Source organism: Corella eumyota, chromosome 2 (assembly GCF_963082875.1).
Source record: "Corella eumyota chromosome 2, kaCorEumy4.1, whole genome shotgun sequence".
NCBI lineage: Eukaryota > Metazoa > Chordata > Ascidiacea > Phlebobranchia > Corellidae > Corella > Corella eumyota.
In genome coordinates this window covers 14,268,549-14,281,012 of record NC_137491.1, presented here as the reverse complement: position 1 = coordinate 14,281,012, position 12,464 = coordinate 14,268,549, and the positions used below count along the sequence as shown (strand labels likewise).

General features: G+C 27.1%; 2 protein-coding genes across 2 annotated transcripts; both read right to left on the bottom strand.

Annotated features, from left to right (window-relative positions):
• Positions 1-4,357: 4,357 nt before the first annotated feature.
• On the bottom strand, positions 4,358-6,351 carry LOC145742486 (uncharacterized). The gene is made up of 4 exons (XM_082560261.1): positions 6,271-6,351; positions 5,645-5,718; positions 4,808-4,946; positions 4,358-4,509 (listed from the first exon to the last, which is right to left on the bottom strand). Exons 1-4 carry the CDS (start codon positions 6,293-6,295, stop codon positions 4,358-4,360), a joined length of 390 nt encoding a protein of 129 aa, XP_082416387.1. The 5' UTR covers positions 6,296-6,351.
• A 1,519-nt stretch (positions 6,352-7,870) lies between these two features.
• On the bottom strand, positions 7,871-10,695 carry LOC145743443 (uncharacterized). Its single transcript, XM_082561401.1, has 7 exons — positions 10,498-10,695; positions 10,019-10,163; positions 9,694-9,736; positions 9,274-9,467; positions 8,863-9,058; positions 8,537-8,729; positions 7,871-8,278 (listed from the first exon to the last, which is right to left on the bottom strand). Exons 1-7 carry the CDS (start codon positions 10,522-10,524, stop codon positions 7,889-7,891), a joined length of 1,188 nt encoding a protein of 395 aa, XP_082417527.1. The 5' UTR covers positions 10,525-10,695; the 3' UTR covers positions 7,871-7,888.
• Between the last annotated feature and the right edge of the window lie 1,769 nt (positions 10,696-12,464).

Genomic DNA, 12,464 nt, shown 5'->3' with positions numbered 1-12,464 from the left:
GTCTAGTCCATTCGTAGGGTTTGATTGCGGTTTTAAATGACGTCTCCGCGCGAAAAAAGGGCTACAGACTTGCGTCGCGTTCGAGTTAACAAATAGGAACAATCACTACACAATCGAGATTAAAGGTACGCAAAATCAAAGACCTGAGCGGTAAATGACGTCACGCTGGCGTCGCACGGTTTAAAATCGAAACGCACCTGTACAAAAGATAGCTTCGGAGATAAATGACGTTTCAATATCACACTTGCTGGTGCTTTTTGTTTTAAGCGTTTTGCGCAAACAAGATGTCATGTGAAAGTGTTGCAACAAAAGCGGTGAAATGTTTTAATTTATTTGTATATCTAATCACGATATAATGGCATCAACAAATAAGACACGGCTATACTTTACGATCTATTCCTTGCAACGGTTAGTAGGACCTTATAAACAGTATAAACCCAAACTTAGCCCAAACCAATTAGCAGGTTAAAATATTGGACAATATAATTAATATTAAACAAAACTGCTTAAGGCTAGATCGAGGTAGCACATGATTCCGGCCTTTTTACATCGAGGATAAATAAGTACAAATAGAGTCACACCTTTAACTTAATATCGCACTCTGTAATAAACCAAAAAGTGCTAATAACACTTCCGCTATAGTCGAGGTAAAAATTGTTCAATCGAGTACACTTTTTACGAAAACAAGTTTATTATTTCCGTATCCAGCCGAGCGACGTAAATTTAATTTTGACGCAAACTTTTTTTAATAAACGGTGATTCAGTTAGTCAACAAAAATAGAGTGTCTAACATACATGAAAGAAAAAAATCCCATGCCATATTTGCTTACGACCTTGCGACATATACATTGTGTTAACAAAGTGAAAAATTAATTATTAATTCGATTTCCTTGAGGATATTTTTTAAAGTTTAACTTAAACAAACAAGCCATAATCGTTTTAAAAAGCATTTGGTTTTTTTTAACATATCTATTACGTAAATGGGTACTGCCCAAAAATAGTGTTTGTAACTAAATATGACCGTTGTTATGTACACCAAATTTTGTTAATTAAACCTAATTTTTCAATTAAAAAAATTGAATTAAACCCCATAATACCCCTACCCACTGGGGGTATAACAGTTGTGTTTTTATTGCAGGAACCCACTAGTCACATTTAGTTACAACTCCTATTTTTTCTACTTTATAATTTTACACTTAATCACATAATTTTTCGTTTTACGTTGTTAAAAGGGAATCACAAACGGAATTTTTTATTAGGTTAAATCATAAATTTTTTTTCCCCCAATTTTCTTACAACTGCTTTCACAATTTTTTACACTTAGTTAAGCAATGACGTCATTAATGTCTCCAGATATCGAGTTACCACGTCACAAAAAAAGCAGATCTTAATTCTCGGCTTAATCGCGTTTTTTTCACAAATCCCGGATAAGGATTGTAACCTAACACATTCATGCCAGGATTAGGTTACTCGGTGACATCACAGTAATAGTCCGCTTAAAACATGACGTCATTTTTAGTAGTGGTCTTTTTTAAACCTTTTTTGTTATGTTTGGTTTATTTACTTATTGTTATAAGACTAACTAAACCATACCAAAACTTTTTTATTTAAAAGAATTATTACTTTATTTAACTATATTTAAACAAAAAAATTAAATTCAATATTTTTTTAATTTTTAACCAAAAGAAATATATTACAAAAACTATTACCAAGTTAAACTTATACTAAAAGAGGCCCCGCTACAGTAAATGGATTTAACAGATTACAAATGTGATTTCAATTCAATTTTTTGTTTTGTTTAATCCATTCAAAATATCTAAAAAAACAATCAGTTGCTAATAAATTAATATTTCTTTAATGCACAATGTAAAAATCTTCTTTCTACATATTATTACAATTACTCAGTTAAACAAACCAGAAACAGTAAGTGCTTATGGCAAAAACGTGCACGCAAAATTTTTAAGGCGTAATTACTAGACGTGTGTTAAACAGTTGAATTTGTTTTTTCAGCAGTGACTTTAGTTAATTTTTAAGTATCAAGTTATTTGTGGGACAAGCTAAAAAAACAGTATATACAAGTCATTATCTGAATAGTAGTTAAAGTATTATTTCAAGACAATGGATTAGTTTGCCAGGTATAAGTAATTAGATAACAAAAATACATCATGGGAATCTAGTCATTTGGTTGGTGAGTTTTATCATGTTTAATTATTCTCTACGAAAATATATTTAAATTTGCATGGAATTAAAATTTTTTGCATGGAATTAAAATTTGTATAAATATTTTAAGTTTTACATAAATACAACAGACCTTCGGTTTATTGTAGCCTACAAATTTCTTTATGTAGAGTTTAGTATTTGGTGACGTCATTTTACATTAACTTTGTTAGTACCTAACAAGTAAAATCTACGCTGATATTAAAATTCTGAGTTTTTTTATTGTGCATGCATTAGATTACGTCAGTTTTTGTGTTCATTATGTACATAAAAATCAAACATCGAAATTTAATCACATATAATATTTAAGCTACATTGTTTTAAAAACAAAGAATAAAAACTCTGTTATTAGAAAACTTAAAAACATCGCAACAGGCTTTATTGTTTTAAATATTGTGGTTTGAAATAATCATATTGCGACAGACTCATTTTCATAAACTTTGTAAAATGTTTAGAAATTTGAGAGACGCGTGACGTAATCGCCTTTTTTAACAAATTTCTTAAAAACGTTATCCAGCTTTTTAAATATTTCGTAAACCAACGTTAACTAATTGCTTTTATAAGGTTTTTTGCTATACACTAAAAACCCAATAAAAAAACAACCTTTTTTAAAAATTTTGTTTGGAATTCCAATACAAAATTTAAATATCAACAATAGTTTAGCATTTACACAAGGCTTTAAAAAAATTAATTTTCTATTTTAAACTTATTCTTGTATTACCTGTAAACGTTTAATTCCAAATAACTATATTTTTATCTTTATTAAAAAACAATATGTATTGTGTATACACTGTACATGGGTACGCATGGTACTTAATGTTATCGAAAACTAGTGATTTTGCCCAACTATAGAAAACATAACTTATTTATATAATGAACAAATATCAGTTCATAACTATTTATCGAATAACTTTTATTGTTAAATAATTTAAATACATGAAAATAAAATCAGTTACCTGTTTTTTTGTTTTCATAAAATAATCCAATTGTAAAATTTAACTTATCTATAAAAGTAAATTCAATTTCATATCATTTCTTTAAAGCACACCCTATAAACTGTAACTGTACAAATATCAAACTTAGTAAATCATTGCTAAACTTAGCCCAAAATTTATTCTAATATAAAGTTGGCTTAACGAATATCTGTTGCAAAAGTCGAAATTGGAATGCGGAGTTTTTTTTTAAATGTAAACACCTATGTTTGCTGTAGGCTACTTTTGTATATTAGTTCAAGTAAGAGCGACGTGAATATAATTCTAATATTGATTGGTTTTATTACTTTATGTTTGATTAGAGATAACAAAAGAATTTCCGTCACTACTTTCACGTTAGTGTTTACTTTAAAACAAAAACTGGTATTTTAATTACCGTATATAAAATAACATATTTATGTGCATATATAAAGCAGAATGGTACTATGTAAAAATATATTAAAATGTGTTATAGTTTATATAACTTCGTAAAATTTATATATGTTGTTAATGTTGAATTAAAAAAATGGTCATAATTTGAAATATTTAGAGTTGTTTAACTAAAATATTTGTAATTATACAATAACATACTTGTACAAGTATTTTTTTTATAATTTAAATATTACCAACGGCTATACGTGCTATGACTAATATACATTAAAAAGATTTAATCTTCTACTAACGTGTTTTACCAAGCTTATTTTATATTAGCTTTACTTAATATTCTCTAGACCTTAATTCCTTGTCTTAATATGGATCAGTTAGTATTATTATTAGTATTCATTTAAATTACCAAACATTATTTTAAATATACGTAATTTTTATAAAGAACCGACAGATTGTCTTTGATAAATATTAACATGTTCGATTTCTTAAATTCCTAATAATTTAAACTTTTCTACCTAAATCATTCTTACCAAAAAACGCTAAAATGAGTTTTTCAAGGCGTTTTTTTTTCTTGTCTTTATCTGGATTATGTTGAATCGCTAATTTTTTAAAGGCTATTATAAACACATCTATTTGCAATATCTTACTACTTGTATGTTAACAATATTGTAATATAATCTGACATGATTAACATGTCTATGATACTCGGTCGCAGACTCTATTATAGTGATTCGAGGTTGTTGGTTTAGCAAAATAGTCAGACATAGGAGAAACGAGAAATATCAAAATAACTTGCCATTATTCATTGGTGAATTTGAATTTGTCGAGGGATGTAAAGGTCGAATTGGCACCGGTGCATTCCTTAATAAAAGCTGTAAACTTCGCTGATTTTTTTTGATTTTTGTTCGAATAAATTCCGAACGTTCAAGATTGTCTAAAAACAAAAAAAAAGTTTTGTAGTAAGGACTTTATAATTAAACAAAATTTGGTTGCTTTTTAGTTTAAACAAATAGTTCTTTGAATACACCTTAGGCTGTTGAGTTTTAAATCTTGTTTGGCAAGGTGTTGACATTTGTTTTTAAGCTATACGTTAACGCCGGAATTAGGAGGAAATTATGAGGAATCAATGGGGTTCGAACCACTAACCTGTCGGCCCGTAACCCGATGCTATGACAGGTATATTATATTACCGTCCAGTACAAATGTTTTTGGTTACGTTTGAAAATTTGTACCTTTATCACCAACTAACGGAGACTTTTTAAACGAAACATCCCATCTGTTTGCATTGCCATTTTTTGAAAATTTGCGAAGTAATATTGTTTCTTTCAATGAACGTCTTTGAAAATCGTTCCGTGACGAGAAATGGTTTTCCTTAATACCAAATAATTATTTTTGGTTACAAATCCTTCTCATACTTTACATTATGCTAACTTTATTAAACTACAATTTTGCTTTAAAAAAATTTTGCTTTAAACTAAATAGTAATCTATATTAACTAAGTCAGAGAGCCGTATTTAAAAATTGCTTTTTAGTAGATTGGTAAAGTGTGGAACTTATGGACACTAAACTTACTTTTATCTGTATATATGTGTTGTTATAAGAATACATTATTCCAATGTAATGTTGTATTTAATTTGCTCTTCTTATAATTGTTTCACATGCTTACACATATTATCATTTCAATATAAGGTTATTAATTTTACAGTTCAATTCAATCAAACAGTAACCATTGAGCGGTACGTTAACTTACTTAATAAATACTAAATAATTTTATCTATACCATTGGCTTTGCCTGTTATACGAAAAATAATGCTTAGTCTAAAATCACTTCTACGCTCATTAACCCAAGATTTTATCCGCCTGACTGCATTTTATGTTTTGCTTAGGCAATACAGGTTTCACTAACATAACCTTTTATTAAAATATATTCACCTATGTTTATCACAAATTCTGTATGCACAAAAAAGATTGCAAAAAGCGGATTTTTCCTTTGTTTGTGTTTATTTAGCTGAATATTGATTGTTTTTTTTTGTAAATAAAGTGAGGGAAGATAAATACGTATTACTTACCCTTTGACATGGCTCTGAATGGATAGATGATAGGGAAGTATCTGATATAGTCGAACAGTAAGAGTTTCTTATGTCTACAACAAAACTATGGTTTTAGTTACTTATTTTTTATATACTTGACATTGCTATTTATGCTTAGTTTCCTTCATAATAATTATGACAAAGCGACGAACATTTAAACATCATTGTTTGAATATTGAACATCAAATAACAAATAGTTATCAGGTATTAAAACTAAAATATGTAAAAATTGTGCAGTTTCCAATTTTTTTGTATTTCGTAGCCTCCAAATTAAAACTAATTTAGTTCTTTTGTCAATTTAAAGTTGAATGAACTATATTACATCATTATAATGCTAGCATTCAAACTTTTTAACTAAAATTCATTAAAATGCTATACATACAAATGACTTAAATTTATATAAGAAAAAACAATTTAAATAGCATTTGCTTTAAATTAAAGGGTATACCCATGTTTCATCATGAAAATTGTTTAAATTCTAAATTTTATGGCGTTTTTATTACTTTGGTCTTCTGCTGACTCGATATATAAATATTTGTTTAAAAAATTCATGACGTCATTTTTAGACAAAGTGACGTAACAACTATTATTTACAAAATTCTTACCTTGGTCAATTAAATCATCTTTCATCTTTCTAAAATTTCATTTCACAAATTAAGTTATTTTAATTTAATAACCCTTTTAACTTATAAAATACAAAAATCAACGTTATTCATCTATTTATTAGAAACCATATGTTGCTGCGTTTCAGCATTTTGTATATGCTTTTTTATATCATCATTCATTTATACAATAAGACGCTTTTTTGCACTCAAGTACTTAAATTGTCTATTGAAAGCCCTGTTATCTGGTTTTCTCGAATTGTGATTACATAAAACATAGTTCTGTTTATGCGTATGTGTCTATATTAAACTAGTTCAGTTTGGTGTTGGTGGACGTTCGGAAATATTATTAATTCAATGAAATGTTTACAACATGCTTTCTTTAGTTATTTCAAATGACTATCCAAAAAAGAACCCCTTTTCTGGATTTAAAGGGCACCAACTTCAACTAAATGACATTTGTTCTATGTCAATATACGACTACTTTTTATTCAATGATTTAACAACTAAAACTATACAAACAAACTAACGCACAGCGTACCAACTACATAGAACAAAACTAGTTGTATTTACGTTCTATCTATGTTATATATCTAAAATGTTTTTAAACATATCTTATTTACAATATAATTGTTGTGTCATAACTATAACAAAGTTGAGCTGTTCTTTGATATTAAAGCTATATTAAGTGTGTTAACAGGTGATAAGTTTGCCTTAACAAAATAATGGGCGTAGTTTGTTTTTGTTTAACATCTGTCGTCTACCAAGTTAGGCAACACGTGAAAGTATAAGTTTCTTCTCGGCTATGTAAAGTTTACCGTATCTATTTACGCAATGTATTGTTTTCGCCCTGTAAGGTCAACAATTAGCAGTTGTGTTTTCTAAGCCTGTTATTTAGCAGTTGTTAAACTTTTATTGATTAAACATTTATTTTCGTAGAACTTTACAGTATTCTAATATTTATGCACATACTTCATATAAAGTTAAATAGCTTTATACCAAGTGTAGCCTAAATATTTCAAGGCTTTTTGCCTAACAGAGCAAATTGTTTTGTTACGGTTGCTAATTTGATTGGAATTATTTTTTATATTCATTAACTTCTCTATTTCCCTGTAGCCTAAAAACAAAACTAATATTTCTAGCTCAATGATACATTTTCTGTAAAAACTGTAATTATCCTTACCTATGGTTTGTACTGAGCTGAACTTCTATTTACTTTAGTTATTGTAACAGTCACTACACAAAGGTCCTAGCTAATATTTGACAAAGGCTAACTACATCAAACCTTAAACATAATAGCAATGAAAAACAATTAAATACGAAAAGTTTTAGGACTTCAAAACAAAGTCAGTTTTTGTACTTTTTTGAAATTATAAGAAACTGGAAAAAATAACGTACATTTAATTTACAAAATTAATAACAAAACAAAGTACTTGTTATAATATTACTGTACAACAGAAAGTAAATATATACATTTTTTAAAAACGTTTTGTTATACACACATTAGAATAGTCATTTTTGTGTTTTATTCTACCAGATTAAAATTAAAACAATTTAAAAATAAACAACTAAAAAGAAATGTTTAACTGTTTTATTTAAAACAATTTCAAATTTTAGGAATTTAAAATGTAAATCCTTTAAGGGTAAATGGCAATTGATACCAGATAAATTCCTCTGGTTTTAAATTAATTTCTATTTCTTGACTTTTGTTTATTGAAGGATTTGTAATTTTACTACATGACTTTTTAACGGTGTTAGTTTGAGAAAAATCTTTATTTAGCATTTCCGAATCATTTAAAACTTTTTCCAGCACACCATCAGCTGTAAAACTGAGATTATTTTGGTTTTCTTTTTGGCCTGTTTTAGTTGTTGTTTGTTTTAAGGAATTTTGACAAGTTTGTTTAGTTTGATTTTCACTTTTTAAGACCTTTAAGTTTGTTGTTTGATTTGGGGTTGAAAGAGATGTAACCATTTCTGCAGCCTCTTGAGCAGTAAACTTTTTTGTTTGTTTCTGTAAAAAAATTTACTTTAATATGAACTGGATTTTAATTTAGTATAATATTTAATTTTAAACAAAATGTTATAGGCTTATACATTTTTGTACCTAAAATTTGTATTTAGAATTGGATTTAGATGTAACAGTTTCTAGAATTAAATTTAATTGCTACTTTAATTTCAATATTTGGTATGTGAGACAGCTGTAAAATATAACATAATCCTACAAACGGTTTTTAATTTAATTTTAATTTAAATATTTTTTTTATCTTACTGAGACGGATGTTTTTCGATTCCCAAAAACTTGATCATTAAAAATGTTGATTTTTTCTTGATCATTAAAAAAATGTTGAGTATCGGACAGTGTTAGTTTATTTGTATTATCAATAAAAGAATTATTTGAAATCTTTGGTTTTAGATAAAGTATTTCTGATTCAAGCTCAAGTTTTAAACACTTTAGTGGAAGTCTAAAATAGTTAAAAATATCGTGAAAATTAAACAAAAAAATTTATAGGATTGTTTTGTAAATGAACTAAAAAGAGCAAAAATTTACATTTATACATAGTTTAAAATAAATTATTTTAAAAACAAAATTCCTACTTGAATTTGGGCCAAGGTTTTAGACTAAAAAGTGGTGTGAAGGTTGATATAGTTTTCATAAAAATATGAACTTTTGAACAGGGAAGTGTTTTTGTTGTAGCTATGTCATTTTGAATTAATAACATGCACAATTTTCTTGAATACATTTGTGTAAATTTATTAAGATTATCCACATTATCTTCTTCAACATACTCATCTAATAACATATAAAATGTATGGTAGAATGCATAAAAAATATACATGATTGAATAGATACAAAGAGATCATTATATACGTTTTTCAAATAGCAAAAATAATTTTTTTAGCCAAAACAAAGGGCATTAAATTAATTGCTTTAAATTTAAAAAATACCTGTTTGTAGTCTTACTTTTATTATTTTTAATCAAAAAATTTTACAACAAATATACATACTATTGGTAATGTCATTTATATGAAATGTAAATGCTTCTTTTACAGTTATTGGTGTTGATCCAATAAATATACAAAGATCAAAAATGTTGTTTTTGTAACTCATAAAACATTCATCTAAGACAAGTTTTAATGTTTCCAAATTTTCCACTAGGTCATGAATGTTTTTGTGGTAGATTTGATCCTTTCTCGTCAAACTATAAAATAATTTTATTTAAAAAAAATGTGATTAAAATTGTTTAGCTTGGGTTTTAAAAAAGTAATTTATTACATATTGCAGAGTTAAGGATGTCGGTTGGTTACATTTTTATACCAACTTGTTTTTAAGTTTTAACTTAAATTTAACAAAATAATTTACAAACAATTGACAAACAAGTGTATATTTTTTTTGCAATGTTTATTGTTTTGTAATGTTCCACAAACCTTGCAGCTTTGCCGGTTAAAATTTTTTCTTCTGCTGTAGATTCTAAGTAAATATGTATTTTTATTAAATTAAGACTACAAAAAATGTTATTTTTCAAACTAACAATATAAAAATACTGGCACTAAAGTAAATGTATCATTTATTACACAAATGAAATACTTTTTGTTATATGTTGCAATTTTAAACTTTAAATAAACATAAATTAAAACCTAAACTATAGTCGCAAAATAAGTCACTTGTTTTTTCTAATATTGATGTGCTAGTTTTTACTATAAACAATATATTACTTGCAGCATTTTTAAAAAAATTATATTTTAAAAATACCAGTTTTAATGTTTTTTTTTAACAGCTGCACAGGTTGAGGTATTTGTAAGCGTTGATATAACACAAGTTGTAAAAAGTCAATAAACAAGGAAGAAATGAGTTTTTGGGTTGTTTTGGAGTGAGTTGCTTCAATGTCAAACTTCAACTAAATTTCGAAATGATTTAAGTATTTGTCTATTGAAATAGTTAAAAATTTGGGGAAAAATAAAGTGTTTTTGCTTGTTAGTAATCTTTGCTATAAGATAATTAATTTCTTTTACAATCTTTGCCAAATGGCGGTATACAGCCAGACAGCCATATCCATGACAGCATGATATTTAATGTATGTCTGTATGTGCCATACAGCCATACACAGATACAGCCATATAACAGTATAAGTAACTAAATACTGACTGACAGACAGACTAAAATACCTGTCTGCCTGTGTAAATATTTGCATAAAAAACAAAAATTCAAAACAACATTTTACTGGAACGTACCTTTAAAGGGTATTCCCTTTTATGCATATTTTTTGCAGCCTGCTTAAATGCGCACTTGATTGAGTCCTAAATCTGAAAATGCGCACTTGATTGAGTCCTAAATCTGAAAATGCGCACTTGATTGAGTCCTAAATCTGAAAATGCGCACTTGATTGAGTCCTAAATCTGTAAATCAAGTTCGTTTGGTTTTAAAAGTTTTTTCCCGCCTTTCTTTAAATTGGGACAATCCCCCAAACAGCGCTATTCTGTATGACTTGCTTTATTTTTATTATTTTGGGTTTGGTGACCATGCCATAACATACTTAAAATCTTTATGTAAACATTAATACTTTTGGCATGTTTTAAATCATTAAATTGATTTTGTCATTTTTCCCGTCGCATTGTTGTAATATTAATTGTATATCGTATTTATTATTTACTTTTATCAATGTGCGAAAAACCAAAAAAAAAAAAAAAATTATCCTCTATTTTAAGCCGTCTTTTGTACGATGTTTAAACCGCAGTGGATGGCAGCGAGTTTGCACTTTTTTGGTCCGCCTAACGAAAGTTATTGCGCCTGTGAAAAGGGGTTTCTTACTTATTTCATTTGTTTGTAGAGTCAATATCAGTTGATTCTGGGTAAAGTATATATATAAACACAAGTAGTACAACTGATTCAACCGGATTGTTACGTCATTTTTCCGATTCATGGAGGCCAAAATGGGTCTTAAAAATGCATTACAGGTATAAGAAAAAACACGAATATTTTGATTTACAAAAATTTTTAACATGGGAACTTAAAAATTTAACCAGAATACCATTTTACTAATATTTTGACATTTTTATACGCAAAAATTTTATTAAAAATACAAAATTGTATTTTCTCAAAAAAATTGTCGCATGTCCTGAGTATTATTTAAGTTTGTCCTCGATTTCCATTCATACAACAATGTGTTTTATGACGTAATAATGTTTAGTAAACAACATTTTAGACATTTTTTTATTATTTTATTTCTTTTTTACTTTTATTTTAATTATATCTCTATTTAATAGCAACAGTACGCGAAAAAAACTGCGCGTAAAAATGTTAAAATAATATTAAAAATATATACTTCGATTCTGGGTCATAATGTTCTGTTTTTGGTACCCCAGTGGCCAACGCTGTATTTTATTGTCCAAGGCCAACAGGTCATACGGTTTTTTCGTCGTTCGGTGTGAGCCGGCATCAAGTCTGGCTTGAGGCTAGGAAAGCCTTGGCATTTGAGTTGATGGAGCTGCTAAGCGCTTTCCTACCACCCGTTTGAAGAGAATTGAGGTTACTGCAAAACAGTTCAAGAATCAAAAAAGTAAATCATGAACTGGTCGTTATTATATTAAAATAGTTAAACATAACAGACATAAAATTAACAACGGCAAAGGGACGTAAGTATACATTATAATGTATTTCATAATATTAGTAATTAAAATACATATTTAAAAAATAATTTTTGTTTGTTTATTATATCTAAACGCTTGTTTATTTATTGAAAATCAAAAATCAATTTTAGACATTTAAAACTTTGTCTAATGTATATTGTGATATTAACACATTAAAACTGGGTTAAAGAATTATTTTTTGTTTGTTAAGTATATTTAATTACTTGTTCATTAATTAAAAAATTAAAGATAAATATTTTAAAACATTTTAAATAATTTTGTTCTAAAATTTCCTTTAGTCCAATATTTTAATATATTTTTAATCTAATAATTGAATACGTAATATTTCCTTTATCAATTTAGTTAATATTTATAATTAAGTAATGTTTATGCATAACTTTATTTATTAATAAAGATTAATTATGAAAATTATCTAATGATTTCGAACCATATTTTATTTATCAAATAAATCTAGTTTTTATTTTTCTTACTCTTCCAAATTTTGATTCAAATTATCTTTCGATTTAGTATATATTGAAAATCAAAAATCAATTTTAGGCATTCAAAACTTT